This window comes from Melanerpes formicivorus, unplaced genomic scaffold (genome assembly GCF_026170545.1).
Source record: "Melanerpes formicivorus ecotype bairdi unplaced genomic scaffold, bMelFor1.0.p_v2 SCAF_6, whole genome shotgun sequence".
Taxonomy (NCBI): domain Eukaryota; kingdom Metazoa; phylum Chordata; class Aves; order Piciformes; family Picidae; genus Melanerpes; species Melanerpes formicivorus.
Window position 1 is genome coordinate 32,294,206 of NW_027142358.1, and position 24,640 is coordinate 32,318,845.

The window sequence follows — 24,640 nt, forward strand, 5'->3', positions numbered from 1 at the left end:
CAGATGCAGCCTCACCAGGGCAGAGTAGAGTGGGAGGAGAACCTCTTGCGACCTACTAACCACAGCCCTTCTAATATACTCCAGAATGGCATTGGCCTTCTTGGCCACAAGAGCATATTGCTGGCTCATGGTCAACCTCCCATCCACTATGACCCCCAGGCCTTTTCCCCTTCACTGCTCTCTAACAGGTCAGTCCCCAACAAATACTGATCCATGGGGTGCTGCATGGACACGTTCAGGATTAAGCAGCTATCCATGCTGTTCCCCAACAGCCAGCTGCAGAGCTGACCACAGGCCCTTCTGAAGTTTTCACCATAATGTGTAGTTTGAGCCTTGTTCTGGCGCTGTTGAGGTCTGTAAAATGCCTTTTGCAGAAGAGCTGGAGTGGGATTTTCCTTTCAGTGTCCTACAGCTCAATAAAGGCATGGAAACTTGAGTCACTGCTGTATCACGGTGGCTCTACTCCAGTAGCGGAAGAACATTTTATAATGGCAGGAAGGATAAGAACGTAGGCGTGAAGCTAAACAGTGGTGATGCAAAGAAACCTTGTCAGCTGGCTTCTCTGTAACCAGCCTGAGCATGGAATCGTGGCTTTTGTTTCAACTCCTGAAGCTCCAAGGCTGACAAAACCCCTGGCTGGGTTAGGCAAGAGATCATGATGCCCCCATAGCACGTGGGCAGAGGGGGGTGCCCCAACACAGCTACTAGCAGGCTGAGTTTGTCAGAGCTCATCATCTATTTCAGCTTGGTCAGAACATTTCACATGGACCTGCTGAGAAGGCCAAATGCCTTTTCTATTGTCACTGGTAAACATTAAGCCTAGCAGTGTCAGATACCCATTCCCCCAGTTGCTTTCTGCACCCAAGCTTGTTCTCTCCTGTTTTGGTTTTTTGCATTGATGACTGGTTTCTCTGTACTGGCAGGAAAACGCTCATTTTTCCAAGAGGATGGGTACTAGGGGCTGCTGCTTGAAGCTCTCTGCTGCTTGTTTTCTTTAGCAGTGGTGTAGCTGTGCTGCCTGCGGTGCATTGTGCATTTCTCAGGCAGAATGATTTCCAGGCTGCCTAACGTTGAGGCTAATGCAGAGAGAAGCTGAATAGAACCTAAAATAACCCACAAAGAAAGAGGTGTGTCTGGAAAAAACAAACAAAACCAACCAAAAACAAGCAGGGGGGAAGGAGAAGAAACAGTGGCAGATGGGAGAAAGCATAAGCTAGAAGAGAAGATTTAACCCCAAGTAACACTGCTAGGTGGTAGCAAGAATGGATAAACTGAATTACAGCAAATGACGTGCTGCATTTCATTGTGCCTCTAACAGAGCAAAGCAAAGGATGTACAAAGTGGCTCTTCATTAGCTTCTGGGACTGAGTGCTTCTCTTAGCCAAAACCTCACTCGTTTGAGCTGAAGGGGTTATGCGCCCCCAGCAGACATCTGTTCCCGTGTTTTTCCTTCCTCAGCTGTGAAATCCTGCAGTACTGGACAGAAAGCCATGGACACTCATGCTATGGGTCCCCTGTTAGCAGTGGAATGTTCCTCCACGCCCACCTTTGTAAAGTGTTTAATTAGATGTGCAGTTACAATAAATGGAGCATTTACTGGTACGCTCCCTCAAGTCAGGAAAATCACAGTGGGTTTAGGTGCTTTTAGCAAAGCAGAATTCAGTCCACCTTTCTCTTGTGCAGCTTGGACTGCTAAGAAAGGATTTATTGGGGTTCTCAAGCAACTTCTGATTGCTTTGATACATAGAAGTTGGGTATGTCTCACTTAAGCAGAAAGAGATCATTCCTCTTGTGATTTCGTTTTCCTCCCTCCTCTCCCATTTGACATTGCACTGCCCTTAATCCACTCTGCATCCTTTTTGTCATGCAGACTGCAGTTTGCTTTTGGTGTTTTTGAATGCATGGCACATTTATACAAAGAAAGTGCCTTCTGCTCTCCCAGCGAAGCCTGTGCAGAAAAGAGGAGCTTCCTGAGCCTGCCAGAAATTACAGCTTTAATGTGTGAAGCATTCAAAACAGAGCACGCTGCAAGGATCTCTTGCTCAGTAGCTGGAATGTTTGTGCTGTTCAGTCAAGTCATCTGACAACAAAAACACAGCAAAATGAATGATAAGGTCACTGGCTGCGTAACTTTTCTCAAATAGTTCTCTGCAGTTGGCAAATATAACCATAAATGGCCAAGACATGGTCAAGAGGCACTGTCTGCTCACCGACAGGACTCTTGCTCAAGACTCTGGTGCCAAAAGAACAGCCAGAGGAGACTTTCACTTCAGCAATTATTAAATGGGTTGCCCTTCTCAAACAGTGTCATCTTGCACTTTCAGTTTCATCGTTGGCTCCAACATCTGCATGTGTTAAATGGAGTAGAGTACTGCTTAATAGGAGATACTTCCCTTAATGCCACTTGGCAGTGGGCTTAGTCACAAAAAGGGTGCTGGATTCTACTGCAGGTGGAGGCAATGCAAGTAGCCTCTAGGGAACAGGAAAAAGGCATTCTAAGTAAACCTCCTGGCATGTTAATAATCTTAAATCTAGTACCAAGGTTCTCCTAAAGCATTAGGATGTGACTGGTAAAATGCTGTCATGTATTTGTAAACCCTGAGCAACCCTCTGATAGAGACAGAAAGCCACACTTGAAAAATCTTTACACAGAATTACATAGAATAAACCAGGTTGGAAGAGACCTTCAAGATCATCGCGTCCAACCCATCAACCAACCCAACCCACCTAAACAACTAAACCATGGCACCAAGCACCCCATCAAGTCTCCTCCTGAAAACCAAGGGAGTAATCTTTAGCTACCTGTAAGCTGAAGGTACCTGTACTCTTTAGCTGCCAGGAGATGATACTAAAGACTTTGCTCTAATGCCTCTGCTTTAGAGAGAAGGACAACTTCTCACCCAAGGGTGTCAAAGCATACAAATCTCACTGCCATTTTCTAATGCTGGAGGCAGCTAAAACATGTTCCACCAATTTAGATGCTGCACAAATCATGGTTTAATTCCATCTTCCACCTGTTAATTAATGGTATGTTCCTATTCTCCATAACAGACCAGGGGTGGAAGCTGGACTTGGTATGTGGCAGGCTGAAGTGACATAGCAGGGAGATTAAGCCTTTTGTCTTTCCCAACACTCTTGTTGATATTGCCCAATATTTTGATGGCTTTTTTTGGTGCAGATGTATACCAGACTGATGATCTCAGTCAACTGTCACCAGTGACTTCAGGATTGCCTTCCTGGGCAGTGAAAAGCTGGTTCCAGGATCAGTATCAAAGAGCTTTGGTTTGGTTTACTTTCTTCTACATGCATTACCCTATGTTTATCCACACTGAAGCTCCTATGCCAACAGTGTGGCTTTTGTTCAGTTGTGTGAGGACCTGCAGGACTTCTCTGGCATCAGTGTGACATTTAACTACCTTAAGGAGGTCAGGGGTATCCACAGACCTGGAGACTTTGTGCATATTCTCTCCTATGGGTCATGAATGAAGATGTTTAATAAAAGTAGTCTCAGCAACACCCACTGCTGCCTCCTCTCCACCATGAAAGCTCTTCCACTTGTTTCCCTCCCCTTCACCTCCTCTCAGGCCAAAAAATGAACCTTTCCTTCAAATTCTGTGCTTACTTTCTTTCTTTAATGATCACCACCAAAACAAAAATCCATCTCTGGAGTCATTCAGAGCCCATTTGGGTACTAGATGAACCTGCTCTGGTGGTGGGGGTTTGGACTAGATGATCTTCAGAGGTCCATTCCAACCCCTATCATTCCATGATTCTGTGACTCTAAGGGAGAAAGGAACTATTGAAATGAGCTTCTTGACCTTTATAATACTTTTAGCTTTCTAATACAGAAGAAACCAGGCTGAGGGAGCTGGGGTTGTTCAATCTAGAGAAGACTCCAGGGAGGACCTTAGAGTAGCTTTCCAACACCTGAAGGGATCCTACAGGAAGGCTGGAGAGAGATTTTTATGAGACAGGACAAGGCGGAATGGTTTCAAGCTGAGGGAGAGCAGGGTTAGACTGCATTTGAGGAAGAAGTTCTTCAGTATGAGGGTGGTGGGATTCTGGAATAGGCTGCCCAGGGAAGTTGTGGATGCCTCCTCCCTGGGGGTCTTCAAGGCCAGGTTGGATAAGGCCTTGAGCAGCCAAGTCTAGTTGAAAGGTGTCCCTGCCCATGGCAGGGAGGATGGAGTAGATGGTCTCTGAGGTTCCTTCCAACCTAAACCATTCTAAGAAATTCACAGCTGCATTTGTTTGTAGAAAAGGTGATCCAGAAAATACATAACTGCTGTGAATCAACCTCATAGTTACTTCCAAAAGGTGCTGTATCATCTGCAGAGAGTATAGGTGGACTTTTGACACACTTTGTTTAGATTTCACCCTGGAAAAGCCCAGATGTATCTGGTTGTTAGGGAGGAGAATTGCATCAAAGAGTTGCATCAGTCAGAAGCCAGTAAAATATGAATCACTGTAGGACCTGATACCTAAGAGACAAGGCAATATCCAGGCAAGAAGGTGGGATGACAGCACCGCTGAGTTTTACAGTTACAACAGAAAAGGGTAGTTTAGATTTTCCTTCACTTGACAAGAACAGAAGTTTGGTGAATTTACCAAAGGATTAAAAGTTGTTTTAAAGAGGGCAGGATACAGTGGCCCTTCTGCTGGGAAAGAGTGTGAATAACAGAACTGCAATGCAGCTACAGCTTCCACACTGCTGCAGCCACATCTGCTCTGCACCCAAGGAGGAGGACAGGCCCTCCTGCCCACAGAAGCACTGCTGCAGATACTCTCACCCCTCTAGCAAATTCTTGGTTTCCCCAATTGGTGTTTCTCATCGGGACCACAAGTACAGCCCAGGTCAGCTCTGTTGCAATCTCTCTGGCCGGCAGGAGCTACGCAAGCGCGGTTGCCTGCTGCAGGAAGTGGCTCTGTGGGCAGCAGGATCTAGATCTCTTGCACAGACCTCACACAGAAAGCACAGCGCTGGCAGAGGAGCAATGTTTCTGGTGAGATGGGGAAGAGGTGGCTGTGAACCCTGCTAAGGGGCAGTGAAAAATCCAGTGGTGCTTATTGTTAGCATAGCTCTAGAGTACCAATACTTCTGTCCAGGTTTCAGCCCCACTAAGCTGTTTACCTAATATCCTCCTCCACTTCCACTGAAGTATGAGCTTATTTCCTGTACTGAACTACCATGCATCTTGCAGTTAGCTATTAACTAGCTGTTGTGTTTGGGAAAGGGCTTTACTCCAGCAGCAGCACACGATTCTTTATAATCCTCACTCAGTTCAGGGGAGCTTTGCAATCTGCCACTGAGACAACCTCTCGCAGCACAAAGCAGTTTGGGCACAATACATTTTCATCAGACTGGCTAAGACTGATTTCCAGCAACAAAGACTAATTCAGAATTAAGCATCATTTTGCCAAATGCATTTTGCTGAGGGGAGAAGTGGGATTCCCAACTATCTGTCCTTTCTTTAAGAGCTGTCTGTAGCAGCCTCTCTCGCTGCCTCTCCAAGTGCTGCTGCACAGCCTGGAGACACGAAGTCTCCTTAAGAGTCCTGCTGGTAGGTTCAGCTTTCAGCACAAACTCTCACAGTATCACACTCCGTGGAGAAATCAATTATTTGTCATTCCTGGTATCTTCTCAGTTCTGCTTGTTTTAATTTAGGAGATAAGACGAGTGAACTCCATGTGCTGAAGCGTGAGGGCGGAATGAGTGAGCGGAAGATGGAGTCTGGCGTCACTCAGTTTCTATATGCATAAATCTGACTAAAGCAAATAGCAGGGGAAAGAAAACAGTCAGTGTTTACTTATTCCAATTACTCATCCTTTTGTGTTTCTTTTAATCTCCTCCAGGCCTACTTCTGCTCACTCTAAGCATATCTAGAAGCTATTTATTCAGGACTAGGTGCTTGAATAGTCTTTAAATTCCATGGGTTTGCCTTTTCATTTCATTCTTTTTTTCCCACTGAGATTTCCAAGCTCAGGTAGATCAGCTTTGCATGTGCACTCATGCAAAGCTGAAATGCCATCTACGGTTTTCTCTCTGCATTTAGACCCAGACCAGCCAAAGTGTCTCTTTTCCCTGCAGGGGGAAATATCTGCGAGGCTCAGGTTGGCATCCAAACCTTGCAGCAGCTGCTGCTGCTGAGACCGGGAGCCTTCCCTCTGCCAGACACATACCACTTGTGCTTTTTTTTGCACTCTACTCCTCAGTAATTTTTGGTGTGCAAGGGTTGGCCAATCTGTGGTATTTCTCTACTGCGTCAACACCCCTCTGGGAAAAATCAGTGCTGGGGAACTGAAGAGAGGAGCTTCTGCTGGCAACCATCTGACTCCTAATCTTTAGGGCTGGATGGTAATGACTGATGAGAAAGGGATATTTGGCAAGGAGAAACCTACGTTTTCTGGCCAGCCTTGTTACTCCAGAAAGGACCTTGCTGAGTTGTTACCACTGTCTTCCCCGTCTCACCCAACTAAGAAGGAAATAAACTGCTCCATGAACAATGAACTAAAGCAGCTCAGCTTTGATAGATCTATATGTGATGTTCCTTCTTCACTCTTCAGTACTCTCGTTTTCCCTGTGACCTTCCTGTTCCTTTGATACTTTAATTTCCTGTGGAAATCTCCCAAACTGGCATCCAGTTCTCCCAGCTATGGGATGGGGAAGAGGCAGCAAGTTAATAGCTGAGATCACTGCATTGTTGTCCCTCTAATGTCAGTGCTGATTCCTCACAGACATCATTGCATTTTCATAAAATCCAGGGGAATGCCATATTATGTCTGCTAAAAGTCATATTCCTCTCTCTGCCCTTCTTTTCCTGTTCCTGTGTCCTACTAATGCTAAACACGATACTGGCTCACACTGCAGCAAAAATGCAGATTGACTGTTCACAGAGCTGAGCTAATTCTATAAAAGAAAGAAACAGTGAAAAGACAAGACAGTAATGACAGCCCTACAAATAGAATCACAGCATTGTTTCGGTTGGTAAAGACCTTTGAGATCATCAAGTCCAACCCAGCACTGCCAGGTCAGCACGAAACCATGTCCTTCAGTACCACATCTACACAGCTTTGAAACCCCTCCAGGGATAGGGACTCCACCTCAGTCAGACCCTCCCAGGGCTTGACAACCCTTTCAGGGACAAAAATTTCTCTTAATATCCAATCTTAGCCACCTGGTGCAACTTGAGGTTGTGATGAGAGAGCTGAGAAATACTGTAGTGAAAAAATGAAGTCTCTGAGGCAGGCAGCGGGCTCTGGGGTCTGGTGAGGGCATGCAGGGCTTGCACACGCCCTCCACTACTCACAGGGAGTGAAAATTCAGATTACCCAGTTTTGATCTGCTCTAAGGTCAGGTGTGCCCACCTCACCTGCAAGACCAGCACCTACAGAGCTCAGTGTGGTTGGTTTAGGCTGCAGTGAAGGTCCTCTCCCACTATACAGGTCTGATGCTATTTGCATGCTTGTTTGCTCTCACTGATAGTCCTTCTATCTACTGGAGGGAAAACAAACAAACCCGATATACAACTCAAAAGGATTTTTCGAGTATTTTGGATTACTGAGAATCAGTAAAGGGGGAACAGCCCCTGACTGCCAACACACAGGACTCGCCCAGCACACTAGATTGGTCGCAAGTCGAGGGACCGAGACCCAGGGAGAGCTGAGGGCGTGGCGGCAGGCCCTGGGGACCGGCGGCGGCATGGGCACGTCCACGGCGGTGTCACCGGCCCACGGGGCCGGTTTCGCGGGCACTCGGGGACTGTGCTAGGCCCTGCCACCGCCTCAGCCAGCCGCCGAACCCAGGCGGTGCCCGCCCCCGCCACACCGAGGCGGCGGGGCCCGGGCGCGGCCTAGTACCGGAGCCGCACGCCGCCCGGCGGTGCTGTCGCTGACCCCCCACCCCGCCACGGGCCGGCCCGGGCGGCGGAGGCGGAGCGGCGTCCGGGGCGGAGCGGCGGCGCGGCCAGTCGCTGCCTCAGCGGCGAGGTGGGCGGCGCGGTGCGGTGCGGAGCGGAGCGGCGCGGGGTGATGGAGCCGCGGGCTCTCGCCGCCCGCGCCCCGGCACGCAGCGCCCGCTGAGGCCCGCTCGCCGCTGCCGCCGCCTCCGCAGCGCGGCCACCCCTCGCCTCCCTCCGCCACCCCGCCAGCCCCGGGAAATGGCCACGGAGCCCCCGCGCCCGGCGCTGCCCGCGGCGGGGCGCCCCGAGGGCGGGCGCGGGTGCTGCGCGGGCGGCGGGCGCGGCGAGGCAGAGGAGGAGGCCGCGGCCCAGCCGGCGCTCGGCGCCTCCCCGGGCCCCGCGGTGGCAGCGGCGGCGGCAGCGGCGGGGGGCCGGCGGCGGGGGCTGAACGGCTGCGTGCCGCTGTCGCACCAGGTGGCCGGGCACATGTACGGCAAGGATAAAGGCGGTGAGCGACGGCGGGGCGCGGGAGGGAACCTACGGGGGGAGTGGCGGGCAGGGCTGCCCGTGGCGGGGGTTCCCCCCACCCCCGTCCTCCTGGTTGTCTTAATTCTTCCAAACCTGGCTGTGGTGGGGCCGGTCTCGCTTCCACCGTCCTCACGTCCCGCTGGCGGCGGCCGGCAGCTCCGTTGGGGTGTCAGTGACAGGCGTGAGCCGCTCACCGGCGGCGGGAGCGGGCAAGCGGCACCTCGGGAGCCGCGGGCAGGGCTTGTCAGCTTGGTGGCTGAGCTCCCGCCGTCGGGCTCTGCCCGCCTCCCGCGCCGAGCTGCCAGCACCTGTTCGCCCTCGGGTACCAGCCTCAACGCGAAGTGCTCGAGGCTGAGGGGGCTGGCGGCCACTTCGGGGCTGGGGGATTTGGCAGCCGCTGGCGGGGTGCTGGCGGTGCTCTGAGGGCTGCGAGGGGGTGCTGGCGGTGTTCTGAGGGGGTGCTGGCGGTGCTCTGAGGGCTGCGAGGGGGTGCTGGCGGTGTTCTGAGGGGGTGCTGGCCGTGTTCTGAGGGGGTGCTGGCGCTGCTCTGAGGGCTGCGAGGGAGTCCTGGCGGCGCTCTGAGGGGGTGCTGGCCGTGTTCTGGGGGAGTGCTGGCGCTGCTCTGGGGGCTGCGAGGGGGTGCTGGCGGTGCTCTGAGGGGGTGCTGGCGCTGCTCTGGGGGCTGCGAGGGAGTGCTGGCGGTGCTCTGAGGGCTCTGAGGGGGTGCTGGCGCTGCTCTGGGGGCTGCGAGGGGGTGCTGGCGCTGCTCTGGGGGAGTGCTGGCGGCGCTCTGGGGGTGCTGGCGCTGCTCTGGGGGCTGCGAGGGGGTGCTGGCGGTGTTCTGAGAGTTGTGAGGCGGTGCTGGCAGCCACCTCCAGGCTGAGTGATCTGGTGGTCCCATCAGGGCTGGAGGAGCAGTTTCCCTGGCCAAGGTGCGTTCTGCTGGCACGGCTGGCAGGACTCATCCAGGGTAGATGGAGAGGTGTCACCACTGCTAAGTATCTCATTTCTGGTGATTTTTCATAACTGGTAATCGCCGGTAAGGATGGGGCAGTTAACTGGCAGCTTTAAGCCAAAGGGCCTCTGCAGTTCAGCTTCATTTGAACAGGCACCTTTTAAAACAGTGGGAATGTAGCTAGCAGCACGCTGACACTGTCATAATATGTGTTGAAACTATGGTTTATCTAAAGGGAACCTTCAAGTCTTTGGCTGCCAGAAACTTCAGCAAAATATTAGTATGTGTTTTTCCAGCCTGGGATAATGTCTTAGTTGCTTGTTTGTTTGATAGTAAGTTTGATCCAATGGCTAATAAGATAGGCTAGTAGTACAAATGACATGAGGATAAAGCTCTTTTGAAGTGTGCCTCCACTAGCTTTCAATTGTGGTTTTAGTTCCAAGTTGAGGAGTGAGGTATTGGTCCTTCTGCTGAAGGTGTCTTTTAACATTGGCAGTGGTCAGTGCCAGAGCAAGTGGCCAAGTTAAGGTCGCCAAGTGGCATGTCTCACCCTTCTAGCACCTCCCATTTGGTGTAACTCCTGCCTCTCAGCCAAGTGTAAGGTATACATCTGTTGAACTCTCAGCATGCCCTTTTGAGCATAGCTATAACGAGCGCCTGCTGTCATATTGCCTTTGAACCCTGTCACTAGGAGCTGCCTCAGCTGAACAGGCCAAGGGCTGAACTTCAGAAACCCTTAGCCATCAGGGAGTGGAATTACAGCACTAATGGCACTGTGAGTTTGTCTTATCTATAGCCTGCGTCTGTGGCCTGTCTTGCTGCTGATAATCTCCCCAGCAAAGTAATTCTTGTCCCTTGCCCCTGCTGCACCCGGTGCAGTAAAATGTCAGGGGAAGTGTGTAAGATCCTTGGAGTTGTTTGTCTGCCTTGTTGTTCATATAACATGGGGTGGACACAGGCAAAAAATTGCTTACTTCAGGGAGAACCTCACCTGTGTCATGTCAGTTTTATCACAGTTGGATCAAGGCAATGCAGGTCAGACACCACCTGTATTGTCAGTGCAGCTCAAATGGGTTAGTTCTAGATAATTCCACTTCATCTAACAAACAAGACCAAGGTTTTCCTGCAGAGGTGCCTACACAGTTGATAATCTCAAACTGAGTTCTACATTTAGGTGAAGACCAGAGCTGCTCTGGCACTCAGAGCTCGCTCATTTTTTGTAACCAAATCTTCTCATTCTACTTCTTTACAGATGTTGTATGTAGGAGTGCAGGCAGTCGAGATGCTAAAGATAGAGGGTCATGTATAATTCTGCAGCGCTGCTCCCTGTTGGTGTCCTTGTTGTGAAGCTAGTGGCCAAATGTTTGGGTATATGTAGTTGCTAACAGCACTGGTAAGGAATATCACAGATGACCAGAATCTGTGAGAACTGGAAGCATGTCTGAGGAGACCAATGTGTCTCCTACCTTCTCCACTGTCTTTTCTGCTTCTTCATAGACTAGTCACCCTTCCTGCTGTTTTCCATTCTGCCCTTTCCTACCCCATAGAGAGCCTCTTCTTTTTAAAAAGAGCTTTTAAAAAGCCTAAAGCTGTAAAAGCAGACTGCCTGTTTTTTTTGTTTTGGTCAGGATACATCTGTTGCCATGCATACAACATGGCAGATGTACCTTGAAGGTTGTACCTGGAGGGTTTCAGTATCTGAGCTGTTTACTGATTCAAGCCCAAAGCCTTCCTTGTTCTGCACAGCTTCTTCCTGCATGTCACTGCTGTCCTCTGTGCTCAACTTCACTTTTGTCCCCACCTACAAACACCAGAGGACTTGAAGGTACCCAAAGTATTTTTAACTCTTTCGATTAGTGTATGCCTTAAAACACCTTTGCTGTAGGGTCCTCCCTGAATAACCTTTCTGTTTTCCCTTTGCTCACTGGGACTGTCACTGCTCTGCAAAGAGAGAACTCTTGCAGGCTCCCTGCATGAACACACAGACCCTCACCTTCAGGGCATTACAACTGACCTTTTGTTGAATGCTGTCTCCGGCAGCGGTTCCCTCAGAACAGGGTAGATCATGGGTAGGAAGGTAACCACCTTGGGTTGTGGCTTATTTCTGTGGGCAGGTGGGGAGAGGCAGGAGCAGATGGGACATGCCACCTTACAGAGTCTTCTGACCCTGGCTGTGATTTGGTGTCTGTACCCTGAAAGTCCTGGAGGACCCCAAGCCATCAGTGGGGTCCCACAGCTAAAGGGGCCATTCCCTATCATTGTGACTCGATTGGTCACGCAAGACCGGCAACACTGGCTGCTGTTTTCCAGCACAGAGGTTAAGGTGGCACATACATACTGGTCAGCCCTTATTGGATAGCCTCAGAGGAGCTTTTCTGAACTCTTTGGTGTGTCTGTGCAGAACAGGTTTGTCTGTAGTTCAGCAAAGCTTGTGGGTTGGATGTCAGGATGTTTTGTTGGTTAGAAAAGTGTGTATCACAGTATAACTAAGGTTGGAAGAGACCTCGAGGATCATCGAGTCCAACCTATATATGTCTGTATTGGTTATTTCTGCAGTAGATTTGGGGCTCAGAATGCTGGCAAGCTTTGCATGCAGAGCCTTTGGGAAATGTTTGTGTGCTCTACCAAAATTAAAATTATGAAGCAGTTCTGCTGCTTTGGAAATACTGAATTGGTTACTTGTATATTAAAACGATCCTACAGCCTCTCTGTACTGAAAAAAACCCCAGCAACCCTAGAACAAAGCCATGACAAACATCCCTATGTTAGTGGGATCTGCAGGTGATGGTATCTCTGGTTGGTGTTGCAGATCAGAGGGAAGGAAGGTTGTGGAGTTTTCACCTTCATGGTGAAGGATGAAACACGAGCCTTTGATTTTCAGCGAGCTCTGCCCTGACTATGGAGTAAGTGCTCTGGTCTGTCAGGAAATCCAGAGGATAAGGGAACTTCAGCCAGTCTTAGGTTACATTCAACTCTCCTAAGTAGTACATCAAGATGTTGTGGTAGTTGTGTGGCAATATTTTTCTGCTGCTGGAGAGCATACAAGATCCCACTTGCAGCGAGTAACATGCCTGAAGAGCAGCTCTGCACAGATTTTTAAACCCACTCTGTTCCTTGGCATGGCCAACTGACAGAACAACTTCTCTAAGTCTGGTGGTTGTTTTAAAGTAAATATCTTGGCTTGTAAAGGTCCTGTTTAGTTTCCAGGACTGCACAACAGAGCCCATTCAGACATAATGCTGTCTAAAAGGTGAAAGCACAATTGCTGTTAACAACTGCAAACTCTTTTTGGGACAACACAGCTCCTGGCTCCTTTTACTGTGCTTCCTCAAGCGGTGAGCTGAAGATGGAACCTATTTTGGATACTGCTGACATTTTTGTTTCTCTCCTAAGCAAAATAAAGTACTATTTGAATAAATCCTAGGAAAAAAATTGCTTTTGCAGAAGTGAGGTTTTGTTTTTCTCTTGCAACTGATGGTCTTGAAGTTTGGAGCACATTTCACTTTTCTCCACTCTTGCCTAGGTCCATCTCTGGAGTACTCTCAGATTCTCTTTGCTACTCAGCAATATTGCTGACTGGAGAGTCATTAAGGCCATTTTGAGAGGATGTTGTGGGTTGTTTTGGTGCAGGCATGGTGGAGGTGACTGCCTGGTGGAAGTGAAATTCTGTATTGTAATTATGGGTGACACAAGTGAAGTATCTGATTAGCAGGTAGTGCTGTAGAGGTGCTACTTCTAGTAATGCAAAAATGCTCTTTCTGTGCCGCTAGTACAGAAATGCATTCACAGGACAACATTTCCATTTTAGCTAGTGGAAATGGTGTTAGGCTTGGTACTAACCCCTTGAACTTCTTGGCATTGCTGGAAAAGCAACTTATCTGTTATTTGAGAAGGGAGTGTCTATGTAATCTTCCATAGCTGAATCAATGTTTCTTTTGGGTGGAACTTCTGATGGCAAATCCCGGTGCTGTGTTGGCCTTGAGCTGAGTTCAACCCAGGAAATCATCTTGATGGCTAGAAAAGAGAGGAATGCAGCCAAACCTCTGCTCAGGGTTTTGGTGCAGGAGCTGCACCGTGCAGTCCACTGTGCACGTACTCAAAGCAGCACCTCTGGGCAAATAGGCTGCTTCTGACAGAGTGTTTGCTATTTCTGAGAAAAATTAAAAGCTGTATCGAAACTCAGCCCTAAAGAAAATTCTTCTCTTGCAGGTATCCTGCAGCATCCAGACGGGACTGTCCTGAAGCAGTTGCAGCCACCACCTCGCGGTCCCAGGGAGCAGGAGTTCTACAACAAGGTGAGGGTCCTGCAGCATGGATGGAGCTGGCTTGCTGCAGGGGAAATGATGTGTGTGCTTCCTGTAACAACCTTACAGTTGCAACGGGAAGGTGCAACCTAAATACCTTCACAGGAGGTCACTGACAGCTCTGTCAAGGTATCTGTGCTTTCTAGAACCTTCTCCTCTTTGAATGTCTGTCCCCATGTCAGACTTGCTTCCCTCACAGGGCTTATTTCCTCGTGAACAGCGGGGTTTTTACAGCCTCTTAAGATCATACTGAAAGGCCTTGTGTTATCTCCATCTGTGACTGAGGAGTGATATGTTTGATCCTACCTTTTTCATGTTGCTGAGCATCTCAGAACTGGTTGCATCTAAATTTAGTGTGTCTTACACTTCCTCCTGGGCTGGTTTAATGCTGGAAGTATGACTCTGTATGAAACCCGTTTGCTGTATTCAAATTCAGCTCCTTTTAAAAGTCAATAAAAAATGTAACTCCCAATTGTTTGAACTCCATTTTTGTCTATTTTACCTGTTGCTCATCTTCAGTTTGCTTTGTCAGCAGCTTTAATAACATAAACCAGGAAAGCTGTTGCTCCTTGTCTTTTGAGGGTAAAGTGTCTTGAGATCCTCCTTCCCTTCTCACCTACCTGCCTATGATAGTCCATCATGGGGCTTTTTTCTATCAGCTTGATATGTAATCTCTTTCCATGGCTTGTTGGGTACAAAGAACTGTAAAAGTCTTCATGCAGGCTGAGAGGGGACCCTTGACACCCTCTTTTTATTGCCTTGTCTAGTTTGTTTGGGATTTTTCCCCATGAGAGTATCAATTTTAGTTACCCACAGACCTTCCATATTTTGTGGAAACCTCTCAAATTCAAACAGACTGAGCAATGTGCTGGAAGCAAACAACATGTTTGCATACTAGCATTGCTGGATAATTCTGATGATGGGACTGCTAGACAAAACAGCAGCTCTGGAGTTAGTAGGAGCTCAGCAGGAGCCAGTTAAACCTCAATATATTTATTTTTCTGGGGTTTCTCAGTGAGGTTAAGAAGGATGCAATCCAGCCCAAGTGGGAACTCTGCAGTAGAAGGAAGAAGCTTGAGCAGAATCCTTTGAGTGGCAGATTACCTAACCGTCTGTGAAATCCTGAGGTGAGGACACTGATGTGCCATCACTGCAGGGAAGAAGGGGAAAGCTGGAGCTCTGCTTAGACATTAACCACACAGCACAAACTTTCCCATTTTACCTCTTGCTTAGACCCACATGACAAGCTGTGAGCAAGTCCCTGGGCAAACTCTTGGGGAAAAAAGGTCTGTATTGCTACCCTTGTTACTACACCATGTCGTAGTGAAGACACCAGGTCTCAGTGCTAGTAATTTAGCTTTAATGCTGTCTTCCAGGGCCTTGCTTGGGCCACTTCTGACACTGAATTTTGGAGCTCATAACCTATTGGGGAAAAGGGCTGGGCAGTTCTTGAAAAACAATAGAGAAGGGGAAAGGGGAATGAGTTGGAGGGGGCCCAGTAGGCCTTCTCATGGGGGAAGGGAATGTCTGTGCCTTGAGTAGGTGAAAACAGGAGAAAGGTCCTGGGGATTTGTCAGGTCTCAATGATTAATGGCTATCATGTTTGTTCTTGGGCAGGAGCCACATGCTGTGGGATATAGACACCTAAACACTACATATGGTTGCTTCAAGATGAGGATTACTGCAGATTGTGGGCTTCAGGGTAGGGTACAGTGTCACAGGCAGCTTGAGCTGATACAACAGCTCCATGCTGCCAAGAGGAAAAGGCCTTTCTTCTCATTCTTGCCACCTACCCTGTGCTGTGCTGATGCTTTTTGGACACTGATGAAATGGTTTGACTTATAGAAATGACAACAGCATTCCTTGTGTTGATACTGTGCTGTCAGTTTTAGTGATGAAATTGATAAGCAGTGGGAGCAACCTTATGACTGCCCTGTTCTGATGACTGAGCTCAGCTTGTTTCGTGGTCTGTAATCAGAGACATTATCATCTCATGGTAGGCTAATGAGCCTCCAGAGAAAGGGGAAAGGAGAATTTTACCATTCCTTGAGAGAAGGGGTTGTCTACAAGGCAGGACTAGACAAAGAAAACATCAAAACAGAAGATTACCCATTAGAATAAGTGGATTAATCATGGCTTTGTTTCAATTTCTGCACCTTCTGTTTTATACATACTTGTAACTGTTTTGTCTGCAGTGATAGATCAATTACTGTTTCCTTTTCATGCTACCTTACCCTGGCCTGAATCAAGATTGGTACCAACTACCTGGGCCAGAAACAAGTGGGGCTTTCATATTACAGGTAAAGCAAGCCTTCTTGGCTGAAGTAATGGAGAGCCTCTGTAGTTTGTGGCAGCATGAAGATGAGCGTGTCTCAGTTTCAGCTGCAGAAGTGGGCTGGAGAGCAGCTATCTCAGATCCAGGGCAGAGGTGTCTTCCAGCAGTGACCAGGAAGTGGTATTTCAGCTATTTTGAATGCTTGTGAGATGAAGGTTGCTGGGAATGTGTCATGACAGAAGACACTGAGGCATTAAGAGCCAAATTTGACTACAACTGACATATTTAATGTGATCCCAGGTAGATGTTATCTTGTGTCTGGACAAGACAGTCATCTCTTCTGGATCTGCTGGATTTATCCTCAGCTGGATGTGTGAAATGAAGAGGGCCCTTGTCTGCCTCAGCAATTCACCAGAGGATTTTTTTACTCTGTTTTTTGGTGGGTTAGGTTCTACTGGGTGGCAGCTGGAAGGTTTGAAGAATTCCACAGGACTCTGTCCAAGTGGGAAACTCAAAAATATGTCAAATAATTCCTACTCACATTGCTATCAGGTTACCTTTCTCTTCTCCTGATAGTCTATTTTCATTTCAGCAGCTAAAAAAGACACCACAACCACTCTAAACAGAAGTCTTCTTTCTTAAGAGATTATTTATCATGGAATCACAGAATGGTTTGGGTTGGAGGGGACCTTAAAGATCATCTAGTTCCAAGTGAACCAAATTGAACCAAACTTTCCTCTCTCTGCCATTTTATACTGATGGGGAAAAATAGAGTCTGACAAGACTATCATGAATACCTTCTGTGATAATGAGCAGAACAATGAGCTCTTTGGAGTCATTGTTAATAGCTTACTATGCATTTCTTAGCACTGGAGTGTGACTGGCCACTGGTAATGTCCACTTCCTATTGAGCAAATATGAGCAATTATCCAATCAAAGTAATAACATTTTAGTTCTGTTCCTGCAAACTCCCTTCCTGCACCTGAGGGCATGAACTTCTTGCATAACCATGGAGTGTTCTACCAGGTCTTCTGGTACCCTTGGAGGGAAACTGACTTTTTAAACCTTGAATAGCTACAAAATACTTCATTTTCAGTAGATATGAGCAGCAAGAGAATGGAAGAAAAAAACATGGAAGGAGAAGGATTGTGTTTTATTAAGGACTATCTACACTCCATCTAATGGAAATACTCAGAATGTGTAGGTGGAGGCACTCTAGAGGCCTGCTTTTAAAGGAGTTTCAGGAGGGAGCAGTACACAGGGATGTGGAAACCAGAAAGCAGTGTTGTCTAAAAATGTAGTGTAATATATTGTGTAGTAGTGACCCATTTCCATTAAAGCAAATAGGCTGGTAAAAGGCAGTACATCTTTGTGGTAGGTAGGCCACCCACGCATGCATACTCCAATCCACAAAAGAGGGCTACTGCTCAGTGTGCTTTAGTGTTTGTCTTCAGCTTGCTTTATGCCAGGGTGCATTTACATGTGCTGAAACAGCCTGATTTAATAGGGCAGTGTTGGGAGAGACAAGGGATGAAGCTTCTGTCAGCCCTGCTGTGATGATCTCTTCTGGTAGGTGACTGGAGAAGCATGAGGAAAGCATCCTTGGGAAAGGTTAGGTGGAGCCACTGTGAGGTAAAACCTCCCTGCTTATCTGGATACACAGCTCTCATCTCAAGCATGCCAGGCTGTACCCAAGAGCACTGTGTGCTAGCATAACTCTCTCTTGCTCTTTAAAAGATCCCCTCTTCAGCACAGGGTTTTTACTAATTTGTCATGTCAAGAATGTAGTGTTGCAGAAACTGCTGTCCTGGTGGTGCCACAAGAGGGAGAGGAAACTGCAATGTTGGGATTTAAACAGGCCAGCTGTTTTTTTGTGGGCACAAAAGGATATTGGGCTGCAAGTATTTAAAACAGAGGAAGAGAATGTAGTAGTTGTTAAGGTTACCTTCAGTTTCCTACAAGCTGTGTGCTTAGCTGTAAGGGATGGAGTATCTCTTGTCTTCAACAGAACACGAGAAGGTCACTGAGCTGCTTTGAAATGGCAGCTCTTTCACTTCTGATTTCTGGCATTTGCTCAGTGGGGCTGTGAACCTCTGTTGCTGTGTGTACCTGTTCTGAGCATGGCATATTGCAGTTCTGAAGGCTGCTAATGCAGCAGCTAACAAACTGGCATTCTGTGCTTTACAGGTCAACAAATATTGTAAACTTTCCTTGGAGTTGACCTTCTGCTTTCCTACAGTGACTGCATAATGTTTGGGGTATGAGGAGCACACCTTTCCCCCTCATCCTGCCTGCCAACATTCAACCTGAGAAAGCTCCTGCAGCATGGACAACTTCCAGTGCTTCCCACTTTCCCCCTCCCCCATTTGCTGGTTTCTGCATGTCAGAATTGTCATAGCTGCTTCTTGTGCTCTTGCCAAGTCACAGCTCCGAATAACCTACCTGCAATACTACACAGTTCTGAGGCTGCTGTAGCACAAGTCTTGCCTGAATTCTCAGGTACTCTTGTCCCAGAGAACAAGGGTACTTCTGGGAGGTTGGAGTGAAAATGTAGATGGGATTCTCCCAGCTCAAGCGTGGGGCTGGCAGCCTTCTATCTCTGTCCTCATGCTTGGGAACCAAGGTAGCTGATTTACCCCATATAGCATTGGGGAAAGAGAATGGGGCTAGTCCTCTAGCCCTGCTGGGTACTGGATCTCATCCTAGTCATCTGGCCCTTCAGGGTAACAGAGCTTCCATGCTAGTCAGCTGCCCCTTCTGGGTAACAGAGCTTCCACTTATTGCCCTTTAATGACAGCTCTGTTAACCGCCGTAGCAGTAGCCTGGAAGTTCAGGGTTCAAGCCCTGCTGACATATAACATGAATGCAAGGAAGCTGTAACTGCTGTAGATAACAGAAATTGTTTTTCACTCTTGTTACATGTCCTGAAAACAAAGCCAGGATGTAAGAGACACAAATAGCTCCAGCATGTAAAAGAGATTTACGTTAGTTAGGTGAGAGTCAGGCACTTGAAAGCCTGGAAGTGATGGTTTCATGGCTGGCTGCATAATTGTTCTGATCTTTTGTTGGATGCATTGTAGTGCAGCTTTCAGCAGGGCAATGACCTGTCTCTCTGTTCTGTTTCCCTTAAAAACTTACTTACTCATTCCACAACATGATGTAAGGCAGAATTCCTATTGCTTGTGCAACTTTTGCTCTCTCACTTGCAACAGTCTTTGAGCTTGTGACCAGAGAGTAACAAGTTAGTGAAGACCCAATTGAGTTTGTGGCCAGGGGGTAACATGCCAGTGAAGACTCAATATTGAAGCCCAGGTTCCTTGTGCTTCTGTGGGTGCAGAGAATAAACACACAGAGAGTGTGGCCAATTGGACCATTATCAATGATCTTTTCTCATTTGCAATAACCTGCCTCTACTCCTGTGCTGGGGCTTTTCAGTACTGCTTGATGCTTTCTTCTGGTTTTGCATTGTCTGATTTTAATTTGGTTAGGCCACACCTTGAGTCCTGTGTCCAGTTCTGGGCCCCTCAGTTTAGGAAAGATGTTGACTTGCTGGAAGGTGTCCAGAGAAGGGCAGCAAAGCTGGGGAGGGGTCTGGGGCACAAACCCTATGGGGAGAGGCTGAGGCAGCTGGGGTTGTTTAGTCTGGAGAAGAGGAGGCTCAGGGGAGACCTTATTGCTCTCTACAACTACCTGAAGGGAGGTTGAAGACAGGTGGGGGTTGGTCTCTTCTCCCAGGGAACCAGCACCAGAACAAGAGGACACAGTCTCAAGCTGCACCAGGGGAGGTTTAGGCTGGAGGTTAGGGAGAAATTAATCCCAGAAAGAGAGATTGGCCATTGGAATGTGCTGCCCAGGGAGGTGGTGGAGTCACCATCACTGGAAGTGTTTAAAATAAGACTGGATGTGGCACTTAATGTCATGGTTTAGTTGATTAGATGGTGTTGTAGGTTGGACTTGGTGCTCTTGAAGGTCTTTTCCAACCTGGTTGTATTCTGTAATTAGTATTCAAGCAGCTTCAGGCAGTGCAGAAGACTTCTGGTGTCTTCCCTCCCCCTCCATGGCATAAAATCAAGCCTAAAAGATGTGTTTTGGCCTGGGAGCTTTTGCATAGAGTTGCAAGAACTGACTCATGAGGCTCAGCCTGCTTTCAGCCTATATAGCACAAATCATGATAAGGCAGCCTGTGTTCTGTAAACTGTTCTTTGCTAGTGATGGAAAGGAGAGGGCTCAGGGAGGCAAAGTCTGTCCTGCCTCAGGATGAATTGCTCTATTTTGTAAACTCAGTTAACTTTTTTTTTTTCCTAATAATCTTGATTTAGATGATTACCCTTGGCTGAAAAAGGAGTGGATGATGGCCATCATGCTGCTATTGTGTACTAAAATATCCTTATCCCGTGATCAAGGCTCCAGCTAAGGTTCTGATTTGCAGTCTTGTATGGACAAAGCTTGGAGAACTGGGATGCACACTTCACTAACTTATTTTGGGGATGTAATGCCTTGCTCAGACTTTTGATTACCACCACATTCAGAGCTGTAGCTCAGTATCCTGTACCTCAGTATACTTTTATATATATATTTGTGTATATAATGTATATATATTTGTGTATATATATATATAATGTATATATGTGTTATGAATTTATATATATTTGTGTATATATATATTTATCTACTTTTATAGAGTCCAAGGGCAGGAGATTGGACACATCCAAGTGCCAGGTTCTGCACATTGGCCACAACAACCCCAGGCAGTGCTACAGGCTGGAGTCAGAGTGGCTGAGAGCAGCCAGGCAGAGAGGGACCTGGGGGTGCTGGTTGATGGTAGGCTGAACATGAGCCTCCAGTGTGCCCAGGTGGCTAAGAAGGCCAATGGCATCCTGGCCTGTATCAGGAACAGTGTGGCCAGCAGGAGCAGGGAGGTCATTCTGCCCCTGTACACTGCACTGGTTAGGCCACACCTCGAGTACTGTGTCCAGTTTGGGGCCTCTTGGTTTAGGAAGGAGGTTGACCTGCTGGAAGGTGTCCAGAGAAGGGCAACAAAGCTGGGGAGGGGTTTGGAGCACAGCCCTATGAGGAGAGGCTGGGGGAGCTGGGGTTGCTTAGCCTGGAGAAGAGGAGGCCTTACTGCTCTCTACAACTCCTTGAAGGGAGGTTGTAGCCAGGCAGAGGTTGGTCTCTTCTCCCAGGCAAGCAGCACCAGAACAAGAGGACACAGTCTCAGGCTGAGCCAGGGGAGGTTTAGGCTGGATATTAGGAAGAAATTCTTCATAGAGAGAGTGATTGCCCATTGGAATGGGTTGCCCAGGAAGGTGGTGGAGTTGCCATCATTGGAGGTGTTCAGGAAGAGACTTGAAGGGGTGCTTGGTGCCATGGTTTGGTTGATTAGGTGGCTTTGGATGATGGGTTGGATGCGATGAACTTGAAGGTCTCTTCCAACCTGATTTATTCTATTATATATATATGTTTATATACTATGTTCATGTTGATGCAGATCTGCTGCATCCCTTAGAGAGCTAATAGTACCAGAGCACATAAACTACCTGTTTGCAAACATACTGAGCAAGCTCTGATCCAGCCCATGCCTGCCTTTAGCAGCATTTCTCCTGCTGAGCAGCTGTCCAGGAGAGATTCTGTTTCGCTGGGGAAATGAGCAAATTTAAATTCTCTAACCAGTGTGTGAGAATGCCTCACACTGTATCCTTTAGACTGTAAGCCTGCACAGAATTACTGTAATAAAAGGAAGAACAGGCAGTACTGCTCTGCTAATGAGACGAATGTGGCGTTTGGAGCAAACCACGAGATCCTGGCAGCTTGGGGTGAGGTCTTCTCTGCGTAAGGAGTTGTCTAGGAGACACGAAGGATGAAGTATAGGTCTAAGAATCTGCTGAGTTCTTACTCCTATCCTATAAACCCACTTGTGAATATGAGCCAGCAGTGTGCCCAGGTGGCCAAGAGGGCCAATGGCATCCTGGCCTGTTTCAGAAATAGTGTGGCCAGCAGGAGCAGGGAAGTCATTGTGCCCCTGGACTCTGCATTGGTTAGGCCACACCTGGAGTCCTGTGTCCAGTTCTGGGCCCCTCAGTTTAATAAGGGCATTGAGACACTTGAACATGTCCAGAGAAGGGCAACAAGGCTGGGGAGAGGCCTTGAACAAAAGCCCTATGAGGAGAGGCTGAGGGAGCTGGGATTGTTTAGCCCGGAGAAGAGGAGGCTCAGGGGAGACCTCATTGCCCTCTACAACTACCTGAAAGGTGGTTGTAGCCAGTAGCCAGGAGGGGGTTGGTCTCTTCTCCCAGGCAACCAGCACCAGAACAAGGGGACACAGTCTCAAACTGCACCAGGGGAAGTTTAGACTCGAGGTGAGGAGAAAGTTCTTCACTGAGCGAGTTGTTCATCATTGGAATGTGCTGCCCAGGGAGGTGGTGGAGTCTCCATCCCTGGAGGTGTTCAAGAGGGGATTGGATGTGGCATTTTGTGCCATGGTCTAGTCATGAGGTCTGTGTTGATAGGTTGGACTCAATGATCCTCGAGTTCTTTTCCAACCTTTGTTATACTGTGATACTTCAGATCACTGTTAACTGAATGAAAGCCTGCTGTAGCAGGGCAGTAAGACTTAAAAAGCCTGGCAGGTATTTATGATTCTTGCACTCTGGAGCAAAAACAGGCTTGGAAGAGGCACCCAGCCCAGCAGAAGATCAACCTAGGAGGGTCTGATGAGCATCTCTGCCCTGTGCTCATTGTCTGTTGTGTGCCATAGGACAAGGTACAGCCTGCTTTTAATAAATTCAGTAAAACCTCCTAGAAGGATTCACCAGAAGGCCATTATTGCAATTTGGTGCTGTCACAGTATCACAAAGGTTGGAAGAGACCTCAAAGATCATCGAGTCCAACCTGTCACCACAGACCTCATGACTAGACCATGGCACCAAGTGCCACATCCAATCCCCTCTTGAACACCTCCAGGGATGGGGACTCCACCACCTCCCTGGGCAGCACATTCCAATGACGAACGACTCACTCTGGGAAGAACTTCCTCCTCACCTCCAGCCTAAACTTCCCCTGGCACAGCTTGAGACTGTGTCCCCTTGTTCTGGTGCTGGTTGCTAGAGAGATGAGACCAACCCCTTCCTGGCTACAACCACCTTTCAGGTAGATGTAGAGAGCAATGGGGTAGCAGGGCAAGTACTGGTATCAGGGCAAGTACTGGATGGAGTTGGTAGCAGACTAGGTAGCCTATAGTCAGTGCTGAGCATGTAAGCAGGAAGGAAAATCCAGTTCTCTTACCAACCTGATTTTGAGGAAGATTCCTTTCTGAGAGTGGATCTGGCTGAAAAAAGAAAGCAACAGATCCCTGGTTTTAATGTGCATATCCACAGTATGTTACACTGGATTAAATTATAGTACAATGCTGCTGCTGTGCTGGAGGGTCATGAGATTGCTCACTCTTTCAGGCTGGAACAAATATTATTTGCAGTTTAATTCCACTCCAAATGTTTCAGGATATACATTTACAAAAGGCATGTTGGTGTTGTACAGAAAATACAGAACTTGGTGCATTTTAAGTTTATTTGAAAGTAAGCTATGGCTGGTGGGCTGCCAGTATGGGCTTGAGGAAAGTGTAGGTTGCCTGCATGAAAGGAAAGGAAAATAAATTCAGTCTTTGAAAGAAGGAATTACAGTTTCCAGGTTAAAAAAAGAAAGAGGCTTATAATAGGGGAGAGTATTGCATAAAGCTGGCACTGGGTATGTGTGGAAAGGGATGTGAATCACCAGGGCATATGGTGGAAGACAGTGTAAAGTTTTGGTGTGTTCTTGGTCATCCAGCTACCAGGTTAGCCATAAGTAAATTAAAAAACCCATGAACTATTCTGTTGAATATAGAATAGAATAGAATAGACCAGGTTGGAAGAGACCTTCAAGATCATCACATCCAACCATGCAACCAAGCACCCCATCAAGTCTCCTCCTGAACACCTCCAGTGATGGTGACTCCACCACCTCCCTGGGCAGCCCATTCCATCGGGCAATCACTCTCTCTGTGTAATACTTCCTCCTAACTTCCAGCCTAAACCTCCCCTGGTGCAGCCTGAGACTGTGTCCTCTTGTTCTGGTACTGGATGCCTGGGAGAAGAGACCAACCTCTGCCTGTGTACAACCTCCCTTCAGGTAGCTGTAGAGAGCAATAAGGTCACCCCTGAGTCTCCTCCTCTCCAGGCTAAGCAACCCCAGTTCCCTCAGCCTCTTCTCACAGGGCTGTGCTCCAGACCCCTCCCCAGCTTTGTTGCCCTTCTCTGGACACCTTCCAGCAAGTCAACCTCCTTCCTAAACTGAGGAGCCCAGAACTGGACACAGGACTCGAGGTGTGGCCTAACCAGTGCAGTGTGCAGGGGCAGACTGACCTCCCTGCTCCTGCTGGCCACACTGTTCCTGATGCAGGCCAGGATGCCATTGGCCCTCTTGGCCACCTGGGCACACTGCAGGCTCATGTTCAGCCTACCATCGACCAGCACCCCCAGGTCCCTCTCTGCCTGGTTGCTCTCCAGCCACTCTGACCCCAGCCTGTAGCACTGCCTGGGGTTGTTGTGGCCAAAGTGCAGCACTTGGATGTGTTCATTCTCATGCCCTTGGACTCTGCCCATCTGCCCAGCCTGTCAAGGTCCCTCTGCAAAGCCTCTCTACC

At 48.2% G+C, this 24,640-nt stretch overlaps 1 protein-coding gene across 1 annotated transcript in view; it reads left to right on the top strand.

Moving 5' to 3' along the window:
* The first annotated feature begins 7,992 nt into the window (after window positions 1-7,992).
* IPMK (inositol polyphosphate multikinase) overlaps window positions 7,993-24,640 on the top strand; it is a 59,878-nt gene continuing 43,230 nt past the window's right edge. Inside the window, exons 1-2 of the mRNA XM_068140378.1 lie at window positions 7,993-8,406; window positions 13,591-13,676. Of these exons, the coding sequence (XP_067996479.1) occupies window positions 8,157-8,406; window positions 13,591-13,676 (336 nt within the window). The 5' untranslated portion in view covers window positions 7,993-8,156. The remainder of the gene's footprint in view (window positions 8,407-13,590; window positions 13,677-24,640) is intronic.